General features: G+C 52.2%; 1 protein-coding gene across 2 annotated transcripts in view; it reads left to right on the top strand.

The window, feature by feature from the left end:
- Positions 1 to 3,831: 3,831 nt before the first annotated feature.
- The window catches only part of CATSPERG (cation channel sperm associated auxiliary subunit gamma), a 34,044-nt gene continuing 15,596 nt past the window's right edge, over positions 3,832 to 22,279 (top strand). For both annotated transcript variants that reach the window (XM_029064503.1, XM_029064501.1), the window contains exons 1-13: positions 3,832 to 3,905; positions 5,398 to 5,638; positions 8,343 to 8,396; positions 13,336 to 13,477; positions 13,932 to 14,058; positions 14,334 to 14,403; positions 14,716 to 14,871; positions 15,023 to 15,182; positions 17,029 to 17,166; positions 19,166 to 19,225; positions 19,783 to 19,899; positions 20,620 to 20,670; positions 22,109 to 22,238. In XM_029064503.1, coding sequence (XP_028920336.1) covers positions 5,411 to 5,638; positions 8,343 to 8,396; positions 13,336 to 13,477; positions 13,932 to 14,058; positions 14,334 to 14,403; positions 14,716 to 14,871; positions 15,023 to 15,182; positions 17,029 to 17,166; positions 19,166 to 19,225; positions 19,783 to 19,899; positions 20,620 to 20,670; positions 22,109 to 22,238 — 1,433 coding nt within the window. In that variant the 5' untranslated portion in view covers positions 3,832 to 3,905; positions 5,398 to 5,410. The remainder of the gene's footprint in view (positions 3,906 to 5,397; positions 5,639 to 8,342; positions 8,397 to 13,335; positions 13,478 to 13,931; positions 14,059 to 14,333; positions 14,404 to 14,715; positions 14,872 to 15,022; positions 15,183 to 17,028; positions 17,167 to 19,165; positions 19,226 to 19,782; positions 19,900 to 20,619; positions 20,671 to 22,108; positions 22,239 to 22,279) is intronic.

Here is a 22,279-nt window from a genome sequence, read left to right as displayed (position 1 = left end):
TCGTTGGTTTCTTTGTAATGGTATTTGTTCAGTGCTGGTATTATTTCATTCAGTAGTATTTATTGAGCGCTTACTATGGGCAGAGCACTGTACTAAGCACTTGGAATGAACAAGTCGGCAACAGATAGAGACAGTCCCCGCCGGTACAGTGCACAGAATAAGCGCTCAATAAATACTATTGAGTGATTAATGTTGGTATTTGTTAAGCGCTATGTGCCAAGCACTGGTCTAAGCCCTGGGAGGGATACGAGGTAATCAGGTGGTCCCACGTGGGGCTCACAGTCTTCATCCCCATTTTACAGATGAGGTCACTGAGGCACAGAGAAGCGAAGTGACTTGCCCATGGTCACACAGTTGACAATAATAATAATAATGTTGGTATCTGTTAAGCGCTTACTATGTGCCTAGCACTGTTCTAAGCGCTGGGGTAGATACAGGGTCATCAGGTTGACAATAATAATAATAATGCTGGTATCTGTTAAGCGCTTACTATGTGCCTAGCACTGTTCTAAGCGCTGGGAGGGATACCAGGTAATCAGGTGGTCCCACATGGGGCTCACAGTCTTCATCCCCATTTTACAGATGAGGTCACTGAGGCACAGAGAAGCGAAGTGACTTGCCCAAGGTCACACAGCTGACAATAATAATAATGTTGGTATCTGTTAAGCGCTTACTATGTGCCTAGCACTGTTCTAAGCGCTGGGGTAGATACAGGGTCATCAGGTTGTCTCACGTGAGGCTCACAATCTTAATCCCCGTTTTACAGATGAGGTCACTGAGGCACAGAGAAGTGAAGTGACTTGCCCACAGTCACACAGCTGACAAGCGGCAGAGCCGGGATTAGAACCCATCACCTCTGACTTTCAAGCCCAGGACAACAATTATGGCAGCGTGGCCTAAGGGTAGAGCACTAGGAGTCCAAAGATTCGCGGGTTCTAATCCCGGTTGCTCTACTAATCTGCTGTGTGACCTTGGGCAAGTCACTTCGCTTCTCTGGGCCTCAGCGACCTCATCTGTTAGAGAAGCAGCGTGGCTCAGCGGAAGGAGCCCGGGCTTGGGAGTCAGAGGTCGTGGGTTCTAATCCCGGCTCCACCGCTTGCCAGCTGTGTGACTTTGGGCAAGTCACTTCACTTCTCTGGGCCTCAGTGACCTCATCTGTAAAATGGGGATGAAAACCGTGAGCCCCATGTGGGATACCTGATCACCTTGTATCCCCCCAGAGCTTAGAAGAGTGTTTTGCACAGAGTAAGCACTTAACAAATATCGCCATTATTATTAGTATTATTAAAATTAATTAATTCAACAGTATTTATTGAGTGCTTAATGTGTGCAGAGCACTGTACTAAGCACTTGGAAAGTACAATTCGGCAACAGAGACAACCCCTACCCAACAACGGGCTCCCGGTCCAGAAGGGGGGAGACAGAGACAGGAAAGCAAAACAACTTGGACAGGCATCAATAGCGTCAATATAAATAAATAGAATTATAGATATATACACATCATGAATAAATAGAATAATAAATTTGTACATAGAGACGCAAATGCTGTGGGGCGGGGAAGGGGATAGAGCCGGGGGAGGGAGATGGGGAGGAGGAGAGGAGGAAAAGGCCTCTCGGAGGAGGTGAGCTCTCAGTAGGGCTTTGAAGGGGGGAAGAAAGTTTGGTGGAGGTGAGGAGGGAAGGCTTTCCAGGACAGTGGGAGGACGAGGCCCAGGGGTCGACGGCGGGATAGGTGTGAACGGGGGACGGTGAGGAGGTGGGCGGCAGAGGAGCGGAGGGTGCGGGGTGGGCAGGAGAAAGAGATAAAGGAGGAGAGGTAGGAGGGGGCAAGGGGATGGAGAGCCTTGAAGCCAAGAGTGAGGGGTTTTTGTTTCGTGCGAAGGTTGATAGGCAACCACAGGAGGTTTTTGAGGAGGGGAGGGACAGGCCCAGAGCCTTTCTGCAGAAAGATAATCCGGGCAGCGGAATGAAGAATAGACTGGAGTGGGGAGAGACAGGAGGAAGGGAGGTCAGAGAGGAACCTGACACAATCATCCAGCTGGGATATTATGAGAGCTTGTACCGGCACAGTAGCCGTTTGGATGGAGAGGAAAGGGCGGATCTTGGCGATATTGTAAAGGTGAGACCGGCAGGCTTTGGTGACGGATCGCATGTGCGGGGTGAATGAGAGAGCGGAGTCGAGGATGACACCGAGGTTGCGGGCCTGTGAGACGGGAAGGACGGTCGTGCCGTCCACAGTGACGGGGACGTCAGGGAGAGGACGGGGATTGGGAGGGAAGATAAGGAGCTCGGTCTTGGACACGTTGAGTTTCAGGTGGCAGGAGGAGATGCGAGCCTGGAGGGAGGGAGAGAGAACAGGGGAGGAGATGTCGAATAGGGCGTCAACTGCGTAGAGGTGATAGTCGAAGCCGTGGGAGCGGGTGAGTTCACCAAGGGAGTGAGTGTAGATGGAGAACAGAAGAGGGCCAAGAAATGAGTCTCGAGGAACCCCTGAAGGGATGGGAAGGGGAGGAGGAGCCCGTAAAGGAGACCGAGAATGAACGGCCGGAAAGATAAGAGGAGAACCGGGAGAGAACGCCCTTTGGGGCCCCCCGCGCCGATGGTTCCGCCCCTCTGGGGGCTCGCGCTCCGATAATAATAATAATGATAATATTGGTGTTTGTTAAGCGCTTACTATGTGCAGAACACTGTTGTAAGCGCTGGGGTAGATACAGGGTCATCAGGTTGTCCCACGTGAGGCTCACAGTTAATCCCCATTTTACAGATGAGGCAACTGAGGCACAGAGAAGTGAAGAGACTTGCCCATAGGCACACAGCTGACAAGTGGCAGATCCGGGATTCGAACCCATGACCGCTGAATCCCAAGCCCGGGTTCTTTCTACTGAGCCATGCTGCTTCTCCTTGCCCACAGTCACCCAGCTGATAAGTGGCAGAGGCGGGATTCGAACCCATGACCTCGGAATCCCAAGCCCGTAGCCCCGCTCCTTTTCGGGCCCGCTCGCCCATGACTCTGCCCCTCTGGGGGGCCGCGCTCCGATAATAATAATAATACTAATAATGTTGGTGTTTGTTAAGCGCTAACTATGTGCAGAGCACTGTTCTAGGCGCTGGGGGAGATACAGGGTCATCAGGTTGTCCCACGGGAGGCTCACCGTCATAATCCCCATTTTCCAGATGAGGTCACTGAGGCCCAGAGAAGTGAATAATAATAATAATAACAATAATGTTGGTATTTGTTAAGCGCTTACTATGTGCCGAGCCCTGTTCTAAGCGCTGGGGTAGACACAGGGGAATCAGGTTGTCCCCCGTGGGGCTCACAGTCTTCATCCCCATTTTACAGATGAGGTCACTGAGGCACCGAGAAGTTAAGTGACTTGCCCAAAGTCACACAGAAGCAGCGTGGCGCAGTGGAGAGAGCACGGGCTTTGGAGTCAGGGCTCATGAGTTCGAATCCCAGCTCTGCCACTTGTCGGCTGTGTGACCGTGGGCGAGTCACTTCACTTCTCTGGGCCTCAGTTCCCTCATCTGTCAAATGGGGATGAAGACTGGGAGCCCCACGTGGGACAACCCGATTCCCCCGTGTCTCCCCCAGCGCTTAGAACAGTGCTCTGCACACAGTAAGCGCTTAACAAATATCAACATTATTATGATTATTATTACAAATGGCCGAGCCGGGATTTGAACCCGTGACCTCTGGACTCCAAAGCCCGTAGTCACCCAGCTGATAAGCGGCAGAGGCGGGATTCGAACCCATGACCCGGGACTCCCAAACCCGTAGCCCCGCCCCCTTGGGGGGGCCCGGGCGCCGACGGCCCCGCCCTCCCCCTTCAGGGATCCCACGCGCCGAGGCCGTTGAGGGCGACTTTAACCCTCCCCTGAGCTCCCCATTGCCCCAGGCCACCGAGGTTCGTCCGTCCTTGTGCCGGGTGACCGGGGGCTCTGGGCCAGGGGCCGTGCAGGGGTCAGCGGGGGCAAGGGGAGACGGTGGGGGGCGGGGGGGAGGCGGCGACCCGGGTGGCCCTCCCGGAGGAGGTGGCCAGGGCTCTCGCAGGACAGAAGGGCCCGGCCCACGGAGGGAGGTGGCATCGTCACAGCAACGATGAATAATGATCGTATTTGTTCTTGCGCTTACTGTGGTACCGGGCACTGTACTAAGCGCTGGGGCGGATCGAAGCCACTGGGCCCCGTCCCACGCGGGGCCTGCAGCCTCCATCCCCATTTTACAGATGAGGGAACTGAGGCCCAGAGAAGTGAAGTGGTTTGCCCCAGGTCACACGGCAGATTAGTAGCGGAGGCAGGATTAGAACCGTTGACCTTCTGACTCCCAGGACCGGGCTCTATCCGTTAGGCCATGTTGCTTCCCTGCACATACATACACACACGCAACACGCGTGCACGCACCACACACGTGCACACGCACACCCATACACACACCATCTTTCAGCCCCGGGGCTCCGGCTGGTCCTAGCTAAGACCTGGCCGCCAATAACTTTCTGCCTCTGAGTCCATTTTATTATTATTATTGTTCTTATGGTATTTACTAAGCGCTTACTATGTGCCAAGTACTGTTCTAAGCGCTGGGGTAGATACAGGATAATCAGGTTGCCTCACTTGGGGCTCCCAGTTTTAATCGTGGCTCAGTGGAAAGAGCACGGGCTTTGGAGTAAGAGGTCATGGGTTCGAATCCCGGCTCTGCCACTTGTCAGCTGTCACTTCACTTCTCTGTGCCTCAGTGACCTCATCTGGAAAATGGGGATTAAGACTGTGAGCCCCACGTGGGACAACCTGATTCCCCTGTGTCTACCCCAGTGCTTAGAACAGTGCTCTGCACATAGTAAGCGCTTCACAAATACCAACATTATTATTATTATTATTATTAATCCACATTTTCCAGAGGAGGTAAACTGAGAAGTTAAGCTGCTTGTCCAAGGTCACACAGCAGACAAGTGGCGGAGCCGGGATTAGAACCCATGTCCCCTGAATCCCAAGCCCGGGCTCCTTCCATTAAGTCACGCTGCTTCTCTTTTGCAATCCTTCGGGGGACCCGAGGAGAGACTCGGGGTCCTCATCGAGGCCTCATCACCAGAAATAAGGCCTCCCACCGGAAATAAGCGTCCTCTTCCTGAAAGAAGTCTCCCCTTCTAGACTGCGAGCTCGCGGTGGGCAGGGAACGTGTTTACCAACTCTGTCAGACTCTCCCGAGCCCGTTGTACAGTGAGGTTGCACATAGTAAGCGCTCAATGAATAGCACTGATTGATTGACTGGAGGGTGTTCACCATAACATTGATTGATTGATTGACTGGAGGGGTCACCGTCCCACCTGAGCGAGACCCAGCCGCTTTAGGGAGGCTGAGGAACGGGCAGAGAGCTAATTCCAGTCACCCCTTTCTCTCCAGGAAGCCAGACTCGATGGCCCCGCTTCTGCCCCTGCTCCTGTTCCTGCTCCTGCCCCGGCTCCTGCTCCTGCCCCAGCTGGGGATGGATTCGCGGGAAGAATGCCTGTGGAAAGTGGCGCTGAATAAATTTGACAACTTGGGCGGGGAGAAGGATGTCATGTTTAAAGTGAAGCCGGTGAGGCACGTGGCTGAGATCTTCAAGAATCTAGGGGAATCCGCTATCGACCCCAAGGACAGCATGGTGAGAACCCGGGGGTGAGAACCATGGGGGTAGGATGCTGTGATTCATGTTTCCCGGGCAATATTTGGGCTAGGGACCCCCAGTCAATGGGTCTTGAGAATCCCCAGGCCCTAGGAAATGATTAAAAATAATAAAATACATTATTATTAAGCACTTACAATGGGCCAGGCACTCAACTAAGCACTAGGATTGTTACAAGCTACTCGGGTTGCACTCAATCCCTGTCCCACTTAGGGCTCACAGTCTTGACCTCCATTATACAGATGAGGGAACTGAGGCACAGAGAAGTGAAGTGATTCGCCCAAGACAGACAAGTGGTGGAGATGGGATTAGAACCCAGGTCCTTCTGACTCCCAGGCCCGGGCTCTATCCACTAGACCGTGCGGCTTCTTAATGAGGAGACGTGGCCCCTGCCCTCAAAGAGTTGCGATCGAGGGAATCGTCCCTCCAGAAGTTAAGAAGAGCATGTATTCCCCTGCCCCCAATTTAATCCTCAAACAAGTAATATAATAATAATAATGTTGATGTTTGTTAAGCGCTTACTATGTGCAGAGCACTGTTCTAAGTGCTGGGGTAGACACAGGGGAATCAGGTTGTCCCACGTGGGGCTCACAGTCTCAATCCCCATTTTACAGAGAAGTTAAGCGACTTGCCCACAGTCACACAGCTGACAAGTGGCAGAGCCGGGATTCGAACCCAAAGCCCGTGCTCTTTCCACTGAGCCACGCCGCTTCTCATGGGTGGGTGCTGCTTCTCTTAGCCCTAGTATCTGCCTAGGGGTGCAGGACACTGTACTCAAAAGCTTGGGAGAATGCAAGAGCAGTAAAAGACGCGAGTGCTGCCCTCAAAGGGCTCGCAGTCAGATGGGGGAGACGGCCAAAAAATAATTTACAGGAAGAGGATCCTGAAAAAGCAAGTTCTTCAATCGTAGAGTACGTAAATCGATATGTACCTGTGTGCTCCGGACAGCTTTAATTTAAATGCAGAGTGATGTTTGGAGGATCTGAAACATCAGCCTGGCTGCTCTGGAGCGGCGTAACCCAGGCCGGGGAGTCAGAGGACCTGGGTTCTAATTCCGGCTCCGCCGCACGTCGGCTGTGTGATCCTGGGCAAGTTGCCTCACTGATCTGTGCCTCAGTTACCTCATCTGCAAAATGGATATTCAATGCTTGTTCTCCGTCCTACCTAGACTGTGGGCTCCACGTGAGACCTGATTTCCAGATATCTCCCTCAGTGCTTAGCACAGTGCTTGGCACACAGTAAGCGCTAAACAGAAACCACAGTTATCATTATTGTCATTTGGAGGGCGAGGGAGGTCTAACCTATTATTATTATTATTGTTAATTATTAATCATATTTATTGAGCACTTACTGTGCAAAGCACTGTACTAAGCGCTTGGGAGAGAACACTATAACATCAAACACATTCCCTGCCCACAATGAGCTCACAGTCCAGAGGAGGAGACGGACATTAATACAAATGAATAAAAAGATAAATAATACGTAAACTTAGAGAAGCAGCATGGATAGAGTGGATAGAGCAAGGGCCTGGGAGTCGGAAGGTCATGGGTTCTAATTCCGGCTCTGCCACTTGTCTGCTGTATGATCTTGGACAAGTCGCTTCACTTCTCTGGGCCTCAGTTACCTCACCCGTAAAATGGGGATTAAGACTGTGAGCCCCACGTAGGACAAGGCACTGTGTCCAACCCCAATTTTCTGGTACCCACCACAGCACTTAGTACAGAGCCTGGCACATAGTAAGTGCTTAACAAATGCCATTATTACCCTGATAATAATTATTAGAAGTGCGATCATATCATTCAATATTATCACCATCGCCGATATTAATATTATATTCTAATGGTTATTTTTATTCATCGATCGACGGTATTTATTGAACGCTTACTACGTGCAGAGCACTGTACTGATCGCTTGGGAGAGGACAATACGACAGAAATAGCGGGCACGTTCCCTGCCCATGACGAGTTGAGGTCTAGGCAGGAGGAAGGGGATGAGCCCGGGACCAGAGGTGAGAGAGTGGAGTAAGAGGTCAGGTAGGGAGGAGTGGAGGGTGGCCTCTGGGGAATATTAATTCATTTAATCATATTTACTAAGCGCTTACTGTGCTCAGAGCACTGTACTAAGCACTTGGGAAAGTACAATATGACAATAAACAGTGACAATCCCTGCCCACGATGAGCTCACAGTCCGGAGGGAGTAATAATGACAGTATTTGTTGTTAAGCGCTTACCATGTGCTTATTATGGGAAGCAGCACGGCTCAGTGGCTCAGTGGAAAGAGGCCGGGCTTGGGAGTCAGGGGTCATAGGTTCAAATCCCGGCTCTGCCACTTGTCAGCTGTGTGACTGTGGGCAGGTCACTTAACTTCTCTGTGCCTCAGTTACCTCATCTGTAAAATGGGGCTTACGCCTGTGAGCCTCATGTGGGACAATCTGATTACCCTGTATCTACTCCAGCGCTTAGAACAGTGCTCTGCACATAGTAAGCGCTTAACAAATGCCATCGTTATTATTATTATGTGCCAAGCACTGTTCTAAGCGCTGGGGGAGATACAAGGTTATCAAGCTGTTCCAGGAGTAGTGGGGGAGGGTGGGTGGTCCCAGGCACGGTGCACTGGGTCGTCCTGATTGCCGTTTAGATCTCAGCCACTCTCCCTTGTTCTTCGTTGTCTTTTCTGCTTTCAGTTCTACATGGGCTTCCCTTATTACCTGAAGATCAGTTTTACCTGCTACCAAGAGGTAAGAGAGCATTTAAGCACCACCCCGGCCCCGGTCAGGTTCTCGGCGAGGAGGGGTGTCGAGCCCTCCAAAGTGACCGGCTGAATCTGCACCCAACAACATGTCGTATAAAGGCTAGTCCCGCTAGAGTGTAAGCTCATTCATTCATTCGTTCGTATTTATTGAGCGCTTACGGTGCGCAGAGCACTGTACTAAGAGCTTGGGAGAGTACAATACAACAGTAAACTGACACATTCCCTGCCCAAAGCGACCTTACGGTCTAGAGTGGGGGAGACAGACATTAATAGAAATAAATAAATGACGGATACGGACATGAGTGCCGAGGGGCTGGGAAGGGGGAGGAATGAAGGGAGCGGGTCAGGACGACGCAGGGAACGTGCCTGCTAACTCTGTCGTGTGGACTCTCCCAAGCGTTTAGTACGGTCCTCCGCCCAAGTGGCAGAGCCCAGGAGTAGTAGTTGGGTTGGTATTTTTTGAGCACTAACTTTGTGCAGAGCACTGCACCAAAGCCTGGGAATCAGAGATGGTATATCCAGTTCCCTCTGTTGGAAAAACGAGGCTGGCTCAGGCCCATGATAAATAAAAAATCGCCATCGACTCCATTTTTGTCAATCACTCAGTCGTACTGATTGGGCACCGGCTGGGTGCAGAGCACTGTACCGAGCACTGCGAAGAGTGAAATGGAGTTAGAAGAGTCAATTCTTGCCCTCAAGGATCAGACGGAAACAGACATTAAAATGAGGCTCTGATCAGCCAACTTTCCCAAGGACTTGCCTCTAGATGTAATAATGGTAATAATAATAACCATAACGTTAGTATTATTTGTTAAATGCTTATAACGTGCCGAGCTCCGAACTAAGTGCCGGGGTAGGGACGAGATAATCAGGTCCGATCCAGTCCCTGTCCCACATGGGGTTCATATTCTAAGTAGGAGGGAGAACAGGAATTAAATCCCCAGATGAGGAAACGGAGGCACAGAGAAATTAACTGACTTGCCCAAGCTCACCCAGGGGGCGAGCGGCAGAGCCGCGAGAAGTTAAGTGACGTGCCCAAGGTCACCCAGCGGGCCAGTGGCAGAGCTGGGATTAAAACGCAGATCCCGCTAGATCGTAAGGTCGTTGTGGGCAGGCAGTGCATCTGTTATGTTGTTACAGCGTACTCTCCCAAGCGCTTAGTAGAGTGCTCTTCACACAGTAAGCGTTCAATAAATACGACTGACACTGATTTCTGCTCTGATTCAATGAAGTAATTAATGGTATTTATTGAGCACTTTCAGCATACTGTACTGTACTTTCCTAAGCACTTGGGAGCGTGCAATACAACAGAGTCAGTAGACACATTTCCCTGCCCACCAGGAGCTTACAATCTAGAGGGGAACACAGACATTAAAATAAATTATGGGATATGGCTATAAGTGCTGTGGAGCTAAAGGTGGGATGGATATGTAAAGGGTACAGATTCAAGTGCGTAAGTGACAGAGAACGGGGAGGGAGTAGGGAAATGACGGCTTAGTCGGGGAAGGCATCTTGGAGAAGATGTGATTTTAATAATATCTGAAGGCGGGGAGAATGGTGTGGTCTGTGGCTATAAAGGGAGAGGGCGTTCCAGGCCAGAGGGAGAATGTGGATGAGGGATCCTAAGCGCCTAACACAGCACTGTCCACGCAGTAAGCGCTCCATAAATACGACCGAATAAATGATCCGCAGCGAGATAGATGAGATGGAGGTACGGTGAGAAGGTTAGTATTAGAGGAGTAAAGGGTGCAGGTTGGGTTGGAGTAGGAAATCAGCCAGGTGAGGTAGGAGGGGGCAAGGGGATTGAATGCTTTAAAGCCAATGGTGAGGAGTTTTTCTTTCTGATGCAAGGTGGATGGGCAACCACTGGAAGTTCTTGAGGAGTGGAGAGATGGGGATTGAGTGTTTTTTTAGGAAAAGGCAGTAGAGTGAAGTATGGACTGGAGTGGGGAGAGAGAGGAGGCCGGGAGGTCCGCAAGGAGGCCGACGCAGTAGTCAAGGTGGGATAGGATAAGTGCTTGGATTAACAAGTAGCCTAGTGCTTGGATTAGCACTGGGTAGAGGAGAGGGGGCGGATTTTAGCAATGTGGCGAAGGAAGAACCGACGGGATTTGGTGACATATCAAATGAGAGAGATGAGTCGAGGATAATTCCAAGGTTACGGATCTGTGAAACGGGGAGCATAGTGGTGTTGTCTACGGTGAAGGGAAAGACGGGGGTGGACATGTTTTGGATGGAAAGATGAGGAAAGTTCTGTTTTGATCACGTTAAGTCTGAGTCGTCGGAGGGACGCGCGAGAAGAGATATCCTGAAGGCAGGAGGAGATGCGAGGATTCAGAGGAGAAAGGAAAGTGCTGGAATTGGAGATTTGGGAATCACTTGCATGGAGATGGTCGTGGAAGCCGTGGCAGCGAATGAGTTCTCCAAGGGAGTAGGGGTAGATGGAGGATAGAAGGGGACCCAGAACTGAGCCTTGAGGGACACCCACACTCAGGGGGCGGGAGGCAGAGGAGGAGTCCGTGAAAGAGATTGAGAATGAGCGGCCAGAGAGATAGGAGGAGAACCAGAAGAAGACGGGGGCAGAGAAGTTGAGGTTGGATCACGTCTCATTCAATCATTCAATCGGATTTATTGAGCGCTTACTATGTGCAGAGCACTGTACTAAGCACTTGCACTTACCGTTTCCAGAAGGGGGTGGTCGGCACTATCTAAGACAGCTGAGAGGTTGAGGAGGATTAGGGTGGAGTAGAGACTATTGGATTTGCAAGAAGGAGATCCCTGGTGACCTTAAAGAGAAGCAGCATGGCCTTGTGGATAGTGCAAGGTCTTGGAGTCAGAAGGACTTGGATTCTAATCCTGGCTCTGCCATTTGTCTGCTGGGTGACCTTGGGCAAGTCGCTTCACTTCTCTGGGCCTCAGTCCCCTCATCTGTAAAAAAGGGATTAAGACTGTGAGCCTCATGTGGGACAGGGACTATGTCCAACCTGATTACCTTGTAACTACCCCAGCGCTTAGAACAGTGCTTGGCACTTAATAAGCGCTTAAAAAATACCATAATTATTATTAAAGAGGGCAGTTTTCATGGAGCAAAGGGATCAGAAGCCAGATCAGAGGGGGTCAAAGAGAGAATTGGCAGAGAGGAAGCAGAGGCAGCGGAAATAGACATCTCGCTCAAGGAGGTCATGAGTTCTAATGCCGGCTCTTCGGCTCATCTGCTCTGTGACCTTGGGCAAGTCACTTCACTTCTCTGTGCCTCAGTTCCCTGATCTGTAAAATGAGGATTAAGACTGTTAGTCCCATGGGGGACAGGGACCGTGTCCAACCTGATTTGCCTGTATCCACCCCAGTGCTTAGTACAGCGCCTGGCATAGTAAGCACTTAACAAATACCACAATTATTATTATTGCTATTATTAAGGAATTCGGAGAGGAATAATATTAGGTGGGAGCCGGGCGGTCCCGGGAGGGCTGCTTTAGGGTAAGGGACCCATGGGGCGTGTTTGAAAGCAGTGGGGAGGATGCCAATGGAAAGTGAATGGTTGAAGGTGGCAGTCAGGGGAGGGAAGAAGGGAGAGGGCAGTGTTTTGAGAAGGTGTGAAGGGATGAGGTCAAGGCCCAAGTGGAGGGATTCTGTGAAAATCCTATACTCTCTCTCTGAGGCCACGCTGAAGTTGCCAACTGGGACACCCTCCTAAACTGGGATCTAAACCTAGATTCGGGCCCTCTGTTGCCCCTTTGCCCTCCCTCTTGCCAGTGCCCTGAGGCACTTCGGCTGGAGAAGTTTAGGGCTGGAGGGAGCCTGGGGGAAATGCCCCATTTTTGCCCCCAGTTCTGTGACTCAACTGATTGTCTCGGCATTATCCTTGACTCCTCTCTCTCATTCAACCCACATATTCAATCTATTACTAAATCTTGTCGGTTCCACCTTCACCACATCGCTAAAATCCGCCCTTTCTTCTCTATCCAGTCTGCCACCCTGTTCATCCAAGCACTTATCCCACCTTGATTGCTCTATCGGATTCCTTGCTGATCTTCCTACCTTGTGCCTCTCCCCTCTCCAGTCCATATTTCACTCTGCTGCCCGGATCATTTTTCTACAAAAACGTTCAGAGCATATTTCCCCACCCTTCAAGAACCTCCAGTGGTTGCCCATCCACCTCCGCGTCAGAGAGAAACTCCTCACCGTTGGCTTTAAAGCATTCAGTCCCTTTGCCCTCTCCTACCTCACCATTCTAGTCTCCTACTCCAACCCAGCCCACGCGCTTTGCTCCTCTAATGTCAACCTATTTATCTTATTAAGATCTCATCTATCTCGCCTCCAACCTTTTGCCCTCTTCCCTGGCCTGGGACGCCCTCCCTCTTCATATCCGACAGACAGTTACCCTCCCCAACTTCAAAGCCTTATTGACGGTTCATCTCCTCCAAGAGGCCTTCCCTGATTAAGACTTCATTTCCTCTTTTCCCACTCCCTTCTGCGTCATCCTGACTTTTTCCCTTTCTTCACTATACCCCAACATAGCACTTACGTCTATAGCCATCATTTATTTATTTCTGTTAATGTCTGTCTCCCCCTCTAGACTGTAAACTCGTTGTAGGCAGGGAATGTGTCTGTTTATTGTTATATTATACTCTCCCAAGCGCTTAGTAGATATGATTGAATGGATGAATGGGCAATCCTCTAGACTGTAAGCTACTTGTGGGCAGGGATCGGGTCTACCCACGCTATTGGAGCGAACTCTCCCAAACGCTTTAGTAGGGTGCTGTGCCTAGAAACGCCATGATCACCAGCCCCACTCAGAGCTCAGTGGTAAAGTACATGACCTGCCTCAGGCCTCCCCCTCCCCCTAGTTCCACAGCCAGGGAGGCCAGGGCAGGGGGCCCGGTAGGGCCAACCCCCACCCGACATCCCCTCTCCTCCCCCCGCAGAACAAGGCCGCGATCATCCGGAAGGGTTACCTGACCGGCCTGAAGCCCATCGCCCTGGTGGCCTTCCAGTCCCCCTTGAACACCAAGAAATGGAAACCGGAGCAGCTGGAGATCGAGATGGAGGCGGCCCCCTACCCAATCCGTAAGATTTAGCCAGAGTCCCGCTGGAAGAAGCAAAAAGCCTAGCCTGGCCTCTGCAGATGACCCAGAGGCCAGGGGCTCTCCCGTGGCTGTGGACCTCAGCTCTCCCTCTCCCAGACGGTCCCCATTCCCCACCCAGCTCCAGACTTTTGACCTCCGAAGGAAGGCCGGGGGCCTGAGGGGATCCAATCCAAGTCAGCCATGGGAGGGCGGCTCCTTCCAGGTGGGGAGCAGACCCCCTCTCCGCACTCCCCCCCACCTCCCCGTTGACCCAGCCCGGCCCACTCTGGAGGCGGAGTCGAGGTGGAGGAAGACCAGAGTCTCGGAGCCCGTGGTGGCTGGGGGCTGGTTTGTGGGGCGGTTGTAGCCAGAAGAATCCCGGCCGCCTCGGGGTGGAGCTGAGGCCCAAGCCCTGACCATCCCCCCAACCACCCATCTGCTCTGCTGACCCCCAGAGAATTGCAAGTTTGACGAACTCTGCTCCCTGAACTGGTTCACGCCCATGCCCATAAAGAATGGCAGTGTGGTGATGAAAGTGAAGATCTACAGCAATCACCTCGGCCTGTCCGTGGAGGAGAAAACGTGAGCTGGCCGGCTCTCCACCTACCCAGGCGCTCCCAGGGCCACCTCTAACCCATCCCTCCTCCAAACCCCAGAAAGGTGGTGGCTGAATCTCAAGGCTGGCACTGTCCCCAGCTGCCCACCTGCCCCAGATTAGGAGGACCCATGATGGGTCAGAGATCAGCACCCAGGGATTTTGCCCACTCCAACTCCCTCCTCCCCCTCGGGCTGCTCGGGAGGAAGTCTCCGAGGGCAAGGGAGAGGGCCGGAGGGCCGTGTTTGCTCTGATTTTCCAGGTTCTCCATAAATATCAACGGATTCGTAGAGCAGAGGAAGGATGGCGTGACGTCTTCCTTAGGGGAAGAGGTGAGAGGAGGGCTGCAGCCCAAAGGGTGAGTGCCCAGAACTGTCCAGGGGTGTCCGAACCCTGCCTTCTTCAGGGGCCCCCCCATTTCCCTCTAATCAGGAGGCAAAGGGAAGGAGTTCTGTAAGGAGGTGCAGGCCGGCTGTGGGCCTGAAGGTCAGACATCCTCTCTTCTCTGGCCCTACGGCGTTTTCCACCGAGAGCCCAGGGGGAGGTGAAATCTTTCTATAGCATCTTCCTCCCCATCTCCGCCACTCTCCCTCCCCCGCTCGGATATCCCCTCTCCCACGCCGGCACCTCCTCGCCCACGCCAGGTACAGAATTGGCCCCTGTTCATGATGGAGAGTGCTAAGTCACAGCCGATATGGTCGACCCATAACCACGCCCCGGTTCTGATCCTGGGCGGCATCCACAACCAGAAGATAGTACTGCTGTCCGACACCGCCTTCGAGGACTTCACCATGGTGGAGGTGAGAGTGGGCACCCCAGTCCCCCACCTCCATCCCGGGTCCGCGGAGGTCAGGAGAAGGGGCAGCTTGGGGTCGGGCCACCCGAGGGAACGGCCGCTGTCTCATCCCTTCTCCCCTCCCTGCCCCCGTGTTCCTCCTTGGGCTGTGACAGCTGGCCATCGACAGCTGCTGGCTGGGGTCCATCAGCTGCCCCCAGATAGAGTCTTCTTCCACCATCCTGGATGCCATCGCCATGGAGAGCACCCTCTTCATCCGTCAGAACCAGCTCATCTACTACTTCACCGGCAATTACTATCTCCGTGCCAGATCCCGTGAGGACCTCTGAAGAGGGGCAGGGGGTGGGCCACCATCCTCCTGGACCGTCCCCTGTGGGCCGCCCCCCACCCCCGCCCGGTCCTCTCTGCTCCCCCAGGCTCCCCTGGTCTGGCCACTGAATCCCTGTTGCTCCCTAGAAAGGGAGGGGGTCCTCGGTGACCCTCTCCTGGGCTCTGTCCATCTACCCTTAGGTCTCCTCCTCAATCCAGTCTCACACGCTCCGGTAGTAGTCGTAGAAGATGTAGTAAGGATAGTCCTAATAGTAGCAATAATAGAAGCAGCGTGGTTCAGGGGAAAGAGCCTGGGCTTGGGAGTCAGAGGTCACAGGTTCTAATCCTGGCTCCACCGCTTGTCAGCTTTGGGACTTTGGGCAAGTCACTTCACGTCTCTGCGCCTCAGTGACCTCATCCGGAAAATGGGGATTAAGTCCGTGAGCCCCATGTGGCACAACCTGATCTCCTTCTATCCCCCCAGTGCTTAGAACAGTGCTTGGCACATAGTAAGCGCTTAACAAATGCCATCATTATGAGTAGTAGTGGTAGCATTAGGGATGGTAGTAGCAGTAAGAATGATAGTAGTAGTAATAATAGCAGCAGCAGTGATAAAATAATTAGCAGCAGTAATGAGAGTGACAGTATTAGTAGTAATAATAACAGTAACAGTAGCAATAGCAATAATTGTAGTCGCAGTAATAATAGCAGCAGCAATAGAAGTAGCCGTAATGAGAGTAGCAGCAGTATTAGTAGTAATAATAGCAGTAGTGATGATAGTAATAATAGCAACAACAGTGATAAAAGAAGTAGCAATAATGAGAGTAACAGCAGTATTAGTAGTAGTAATAATAGTAATAATAGCAGTAGTAATAGTAGTAGTAGTAATAATAACAGTAACAGTAATAAAAGAATAAAAATAAAATCCCCTCGATTCTATTTATTGCTATTGTTCTTGTCTGTCCGTCTCCCCCGAGTAGACTTGTGAGCCCATCAAAGGGCAGGGACTGTCTCTATCTGTTACCAGTTTGCCCATTCCAAGCGCTTAGTACAGAGCTCTGCACATAGTAAGCGCTCAATAAATACTATTGAATGAATGAATAGAAGTGGCAGTAATGAGAGTAGCAGCAGTATTAGTAGTAATAGCAGCAGTAACAGTAGTAATAATGGCAGTAATAGTAGCCATAATAGCAGTAGGAGCGGTAGTAATCATAGCAGTAGTAGAAGTAGAAGCAGTCTCAATCCCCATTTTGCTGCTGAGGGAACTGAGGCCCGGAGAAGTGAAGTGGCTCGACCGAGCAGGCAGTAGATGAGTGGCGGAGGCGGGATTAGAACCCATGTCCTCTGAGTCCCAAGCCCGGGCTCTTCCGGCTAAGCCACGCCGCTTAGTAGTAGCAGAAGTAACAGTGGAGGAGGAGGAGGAGCAGTAGTAAGAGGAGGAAGCAATTTGTGCTGAGCTCCCCTGGGTGCTTGAGGAAGTAGAGCAGAATCAGACCCCCGTGTGATCCCTCCATAAGGAGTATCCCCTCCCATAGAGCGAGGCAGACCTAGAAATACTTACAGTGGAGTAATCCGAAAAGAGGGCTCACCGTACATCGGTTTTGACCGTCTATAGGCGGACACAAGGCCCTTGTCGTTTTCCTCCTCCAGGGTCGGAGTTTCCCGATATTCGACCCCAGGCCGCTTTCCCTAATCTGTTCCTAACCATCCCCCACCCCTGCCTTCCTCGTTTCTCCCTGCCCCTTCCAGAGGCGTCCCCCGAAACCCGGGGCGTCGAGTGGTCCCTCCCCCAACTCCGGGCGGACCGGCGGCCTGCCCCGGCCAGCCGGTCCTCTCCCCCGCTCTCCGACAGGAAGGTGGACCCGGACCCTGCACAATCTGTGCATCAAGAAGCTCTGCCCCGTCTTTTTCCCCAGTAACGGTACCGAGCACGTGCTCGCTCTGGGAGCGGGCAACGAAGAAGGGTATATCTTTTTTGGAAGCGTCAAAGGTGAGGCCGCTTTCTCTCCTGCCCCTTTCCTCTCCCACCCCCACCTAGCCCTTCCCCTTTCTGCCCTCAGACAGCCTTGCCCCCTCCCATCCCATAGGGGTTTGGGCATCCAGTTCCCCCAGCTCAGTCGTCCTCCTGCCCTGGGTTCCTCTGATTAACTTGTGGATAGAGCACGGGGCGAGCTGGGAGTCAGGTCATAGGTTCTAATCCCAGCTCTGCCACTCATCTGCTGTGGGACCTTAGGCAAGGTACTTCACTTCTCTGGGCCTCAGTTTCCTCATCTGTAAAATGGGGATTGAGACTGTGAGCCCCACATGGGACAGGGACTTTGTCCAACCCAATTTGCTTGTATCCATCCCAGTGCTTAGTCCGGTACCTGGAACATAGTAAGCGCTTAACAAATACCAGAATTATTATTATTTTCTATCCCAGCGCTTAGTACAGTGCCTGACACAAGGTAAGCGCTTAACAAGTACCTTTGGAAAAAAACACAACAAAACAAAAGAAAAAAAATCCTTGCCTGATCTTCCCTCTCTTGGCCACCCCATTGGTCATCATGCTGGCCCAGGCCCTCGGCATATCGCGACAAGATGACTGATCAGCCTCCTCGCTGACCTTCCTGCCTCCGGCCTCTCCCCGTCCAGCCCATACTTGTACTCTGCTGCTCAGATCATCTCCTAGGACGCGCCTCGGCTCACTTCTCCCCGCTCCTCGAAAATCTTCGCTAGTGACCTGTTTCTTGCTGCGGGAAGCAGCCTGGCTCACCTCCTTCCCGCTCCCGGCAACTACCTCCCACTTTTGAATCCTCCAGACCACAGACCTCCCCATCCTCAAAGCCCTTCTGAAATCCCACTTCCTCCTCAAGGGAATTTCCTCTCTCCACATCGCATACTTCCAAATCTCTCCAAACACCCATTGGGCACTCGCTTCCGGCTTCAACACTCTTTTAAATGATCACCATCATCATCATTATAACTATGGAGATGCAGCGTGGTCTGGTGGAGAGAGCACCGACATGGAAGTCAGAAGGATCTGTGATCCAGTCTCAGCTCTGCCACTTGTCTGCTGTTATGATTTGGGCAAGTCACTTCACTTCTCTGGGCCTCAGTTCCCTGATCTGAAGATTGTGAACCCCATGTGGGACATGGACTGTGTCCAACTGATTATTCTATCTCTGCCCCAATGCTTAGTACAGTGCCTGGTACATAATAATAGTAAGTGCTTAACAAGTACGATAGGAACCCCCCGCCCCGCAAAAAAAAACTATAGTATTTGTTAAGCACTTGCTATGTACTAAATGCCAGGGTAAGTATAAAATCATTAGGTCCCACATGGGGCTCACAGTCTAAGTAGGAGGGAGAACCGGTATTGAATCCCCATTTTGCAGATGAGGGAACTGAGGCCCGGAGAAGTTAAGAAGAGACTTGCCAAAAGTCACACAGCAGACAAGTGACAGAGTCGGCATTAGAACACAGGTCCTCGGGTTCCCAGGCCTGGGCTCTTTCCATTAGGTGACACTGCTTCTCATGTTGATTCACCCGCTCTGTCACCAAACTCAGATTGATTCACGTCCTCGCCACTTATTGAGTCTCCTTTTCCTTCAATCCGTAATTTGTGTCCTTCTCCCCCATTTTTGGTATGGTATTTGTTAAATGCTGGAGTAGATACCACCTAAATCAGGTTGAACACGGTCCCCATCCCCCTTGGGGCTCACAGCCTTAATTCCCGTTTTCCAGATGAGGGAACTGAGGCCCACAGAAGTGAAGTGACTTGAGCAAACAGCGGACAAGTAGCAGAGCCAAGATTAGAACCCAGGTTCCCAGGCCTCGGCCCTTTCCACTAGGCACACTGCTCCCCATCGATTGTACGTTTCTCGAGGGCGAGGATCGACTGCGTGTCTGACCTCTGTCGTCCTCTCCCCAACGCGCAGTTCAGCTCTGTAGACACAGTAGGAGCTTTGTCGCTCCCTCTGATGGGATGATCGATTGATTTCTCCTAGACGGCAAAGTGGATTTTGTCCGGACCCCGCCTAATAAAAACGTGTGTGACCGCCTGAAAAGTAGGTGCCCTATGGGCTCCTCTGACTTCCGAACATCCCAGCGGGAGGGTGGAGTCGGGGTCGGGGATTCCGGGGTGGGCAGTTGTTGTTTTAAGCATTGTGGCTTAGTGGATAGAACCCGGGTTTGAGAGTCAGAAGGACCTGGGTTTTAATCCCATCTCCGCCACATGTCTGCTCTGTGACCTCGGGCAAGTCGCTTCATTTCTCTGGGCCTCAGTGACCTCCTCTGTAAAATGAGGATTAAGAGTCTGAGCCCTAGCTTGTATCTGCCCCAGCACTTAGAACAGTGCTTGGCACATATTAAGCGTTTAACGTACCATAATAGTTATTATTATTTCATCTCTGGGAAGGGGAGGAGGCCGGCTGATCCCGGGTGTGCTCTGCTATCGGAGGAGGCAGTCTGGGAGAAAGGGCCGGAGCCCTTCCGGCAACCCGACGTCCCCCTTTCCGGGGACCGAAGGAGTTGAGGAGGACCGGAGGAGGGTCGGACGGGGAGAGGGGGAAGGGTCCGGATGTTCTCCGTCTTCGAGGAAGGCTGTCTGCGGTCTCTGTTGCAGTGTTTCCATGCTACATCGAGTGGGCCCTGTATGACTCGGAGAATTTTGAATTCTACTTCCTGATGAAGACGCTCTTGGAGAACAAGACCAGATTCTTCATCCTAAATTACTTCCCAAGTAAGAAGAGGGGCCATCCTAGTGGATGGAGTCCTGATGCCCCCAGGGGCAGGAAGGAAGCTGGGCCGGGCTGGCTGGTCAAGTTAGAGAGGCAGCGTGGCCTAGTGGAAGGATCAAGGGCCTGGGAGTCAGAGGTCATGGGTTTTAATCCTGACTCCGCCCCATGTCTGCTGTGCGACCTTGGCCAAGTCACTTCACTTCTTTGGGACTCAGTTACCTCATCTGAAAAATGGGGAGCCTCACGTGGGATAGGGACCGTGTCCAACTTGACTACTATGTATCTACCACAGTGCTTGGCACATTGTAAGTGCTTAAGAAATACCACAATTATTATTATTAAGTTTGACAGCCTCGGAAGGCCCCGTCTCTGGGCGGAGGGAACCCTCCTGGCGTCACTACTTTTCCTGGGCACAGGCGCGGCCCATCCCGATGCACCTCGGGTCGGCATGGACTGAGGCGGATCTTGGCCATCCGATCCAGGGGGTCACATTCTGGCTTGTGGGTGGGGCGGGACGGGGAAGGTTGGCACTGCTGAGGCGGAAGGGTTCCCCGGGCACTCCCAGTCTAGCAGAGCAAACTCATCCAGTGTGCGGAGCACTGAGCTAAGCGCTTGGGAGAATACAATGCAACAGTAAACAGACACGTTCCCTGCCCGTTTCTCTGAGGAGAGAAGGCTGATCCAAACTGGCGGTGGACCCTCTGATCTCTCTGCTCTCCTAGGCACCGACAGACTGCAAGTGAACTATGAAATCCCAGCCTTCATCCCTGAAGGTAGGAGCCTCGTCAGCCCGGGAGCCGGTTGGAGGGGTGAGGGAACTCACGTGGCCCAGTGGACAGAGCCCGGGCCTGGGAGTCCGAAGGAGCTGGGTCCTAATCCCGCTCCGCCGGTTGGGTGCTTGTACGATCTCGGGCAAATCGCTTCACTTCTCTGGGGCTCAGTTCCCTCATCTGGAAAATGGGGATTAGGACTGTGAGCCCCACGTGGGACAGGGATTGGGTCCAACCTGATTAACTTGTATCTACCTCAGCGGCTAGTACGGTACCTAGTATTAGTAGGTGCTTAACAAATACTTTCTACTGCCCACCCCGCACGCTCCGCTCCTCTGCCGCCCACCTCCTCACCGTCCCTCGGTCTCGCCTAACCCGCCGTCGACCCCCGGGCCACGTCCTCCCGCGGTCCCGGAACGCCCTCCCTCCTCACCTCCGCCAAACTGATTCTCTTCCCCTCTTCAAAACCCTACTTAAAACTCACCTCCTCCAAGAGGCCTTCCCAGACTGAGCTCCCCTTCTCCCTCTACTCCCTCTACCACCCCCCCTTCACCTCTCCGCAGCTTAACCCTCTTTTCCCCCCATTTCCCTCTGCTCCTCCCCCTCTCCCTTGCCATCCCCTCAGCACTGTACTCGTCTGCTCAACTGTATATATTTTCATTACCCTATTTATTTTGTTAATTTTGTTAATGAAATGTACATCGCCTCGATTCTATTTAGTTGCCATTGTTTTTACGAGATATTCTTCCCCTTGACTCTATTTATTGCCATTGTTCTTGTCTGTCCGTCTCCCCCGATCAGACCTTAGCCCGTCAAACGGCAGGCACCGTCTCTATCTGTTGCCGACTTGTTCATTCCAAGCGCTTAGTACAGTGCTCTGCACATAGTAAGCGCTCAATAAATACTATTGAATGAATGAGTACCAAAAAAAAAAGAGGTCATCCCCAGGGATGGACGGTGAGAGCCTGCTTGGCCAGAAGGTGCCCTGCCAGCCTAGAAGAAGGCAGGGCCGGGGATTGTGTATACCGACTCTATTGGCTGTATTCTCCCAAGCGTTTAGCTCCTCTACTTGTCTGCTGTTTGACCTTGGGCAAGTCACTTCACTTCTCTGGGTCTCAGTTACCTCATCTGTAAAATGGGGATTGAGACCGTGAGCCCCACGTGGGACAGGGACTGTGCCCACCCTCATTATTTTGTATCTACTCCAGCTCGTAGTACAGTTCCTGGCACGTAGTAAGCGCTTAAATACGGCAGTTATTATTACAGCGTTCTGGGCACAGAAAGCACTCAATAAATACCATGGACTGATTGGTTCTTTTCCTCGGCTCCACCCCCTCAGACACTTCTGGGGCAGGCCCCAGTCTTGGTCTTCCTTTATTGCTCAGTCAAGCTTTCGCCTCCTCCTCCTCCTCCTTTTTCACCTCCTCTTCCTTCTCCACAGGATACAACTACAGTTTTGTGATGCTGCTGGGTTTGGAGACATACTCAACCAAACCCCTCATTCCCAAGGGTATATCCTACAACCCCTTCACCGACCTCTTCTTCATCTGGGGCAATGCCATCCTGCAAAGGTACCAGAGGAGGAGAAGGAGGAGAAGGAGGAAGATTGGAA

The sequence above is a fragment of the Ornithorhynchus anatinus genome, chromosome 5 (assembly GCF_004115215.2).
Source record: "Ornithorhynchus anatinus isolate Pmale09 chromosome 5, mOrnAna1.pri.v4, whole genome shotgun sequence".
Taxonomy (NCBI): Eukaryota; Metazoa; Chordata; class Mammalia; order Monotremata; family Ornithorhynchidae; genus Ornithorhynchus; species Ornithorhynchus anatinus.
Note: the sequence above shows the minus strand (reverse complement) of the source record. Positions and strands in the feature narration are given on the sequence as shown.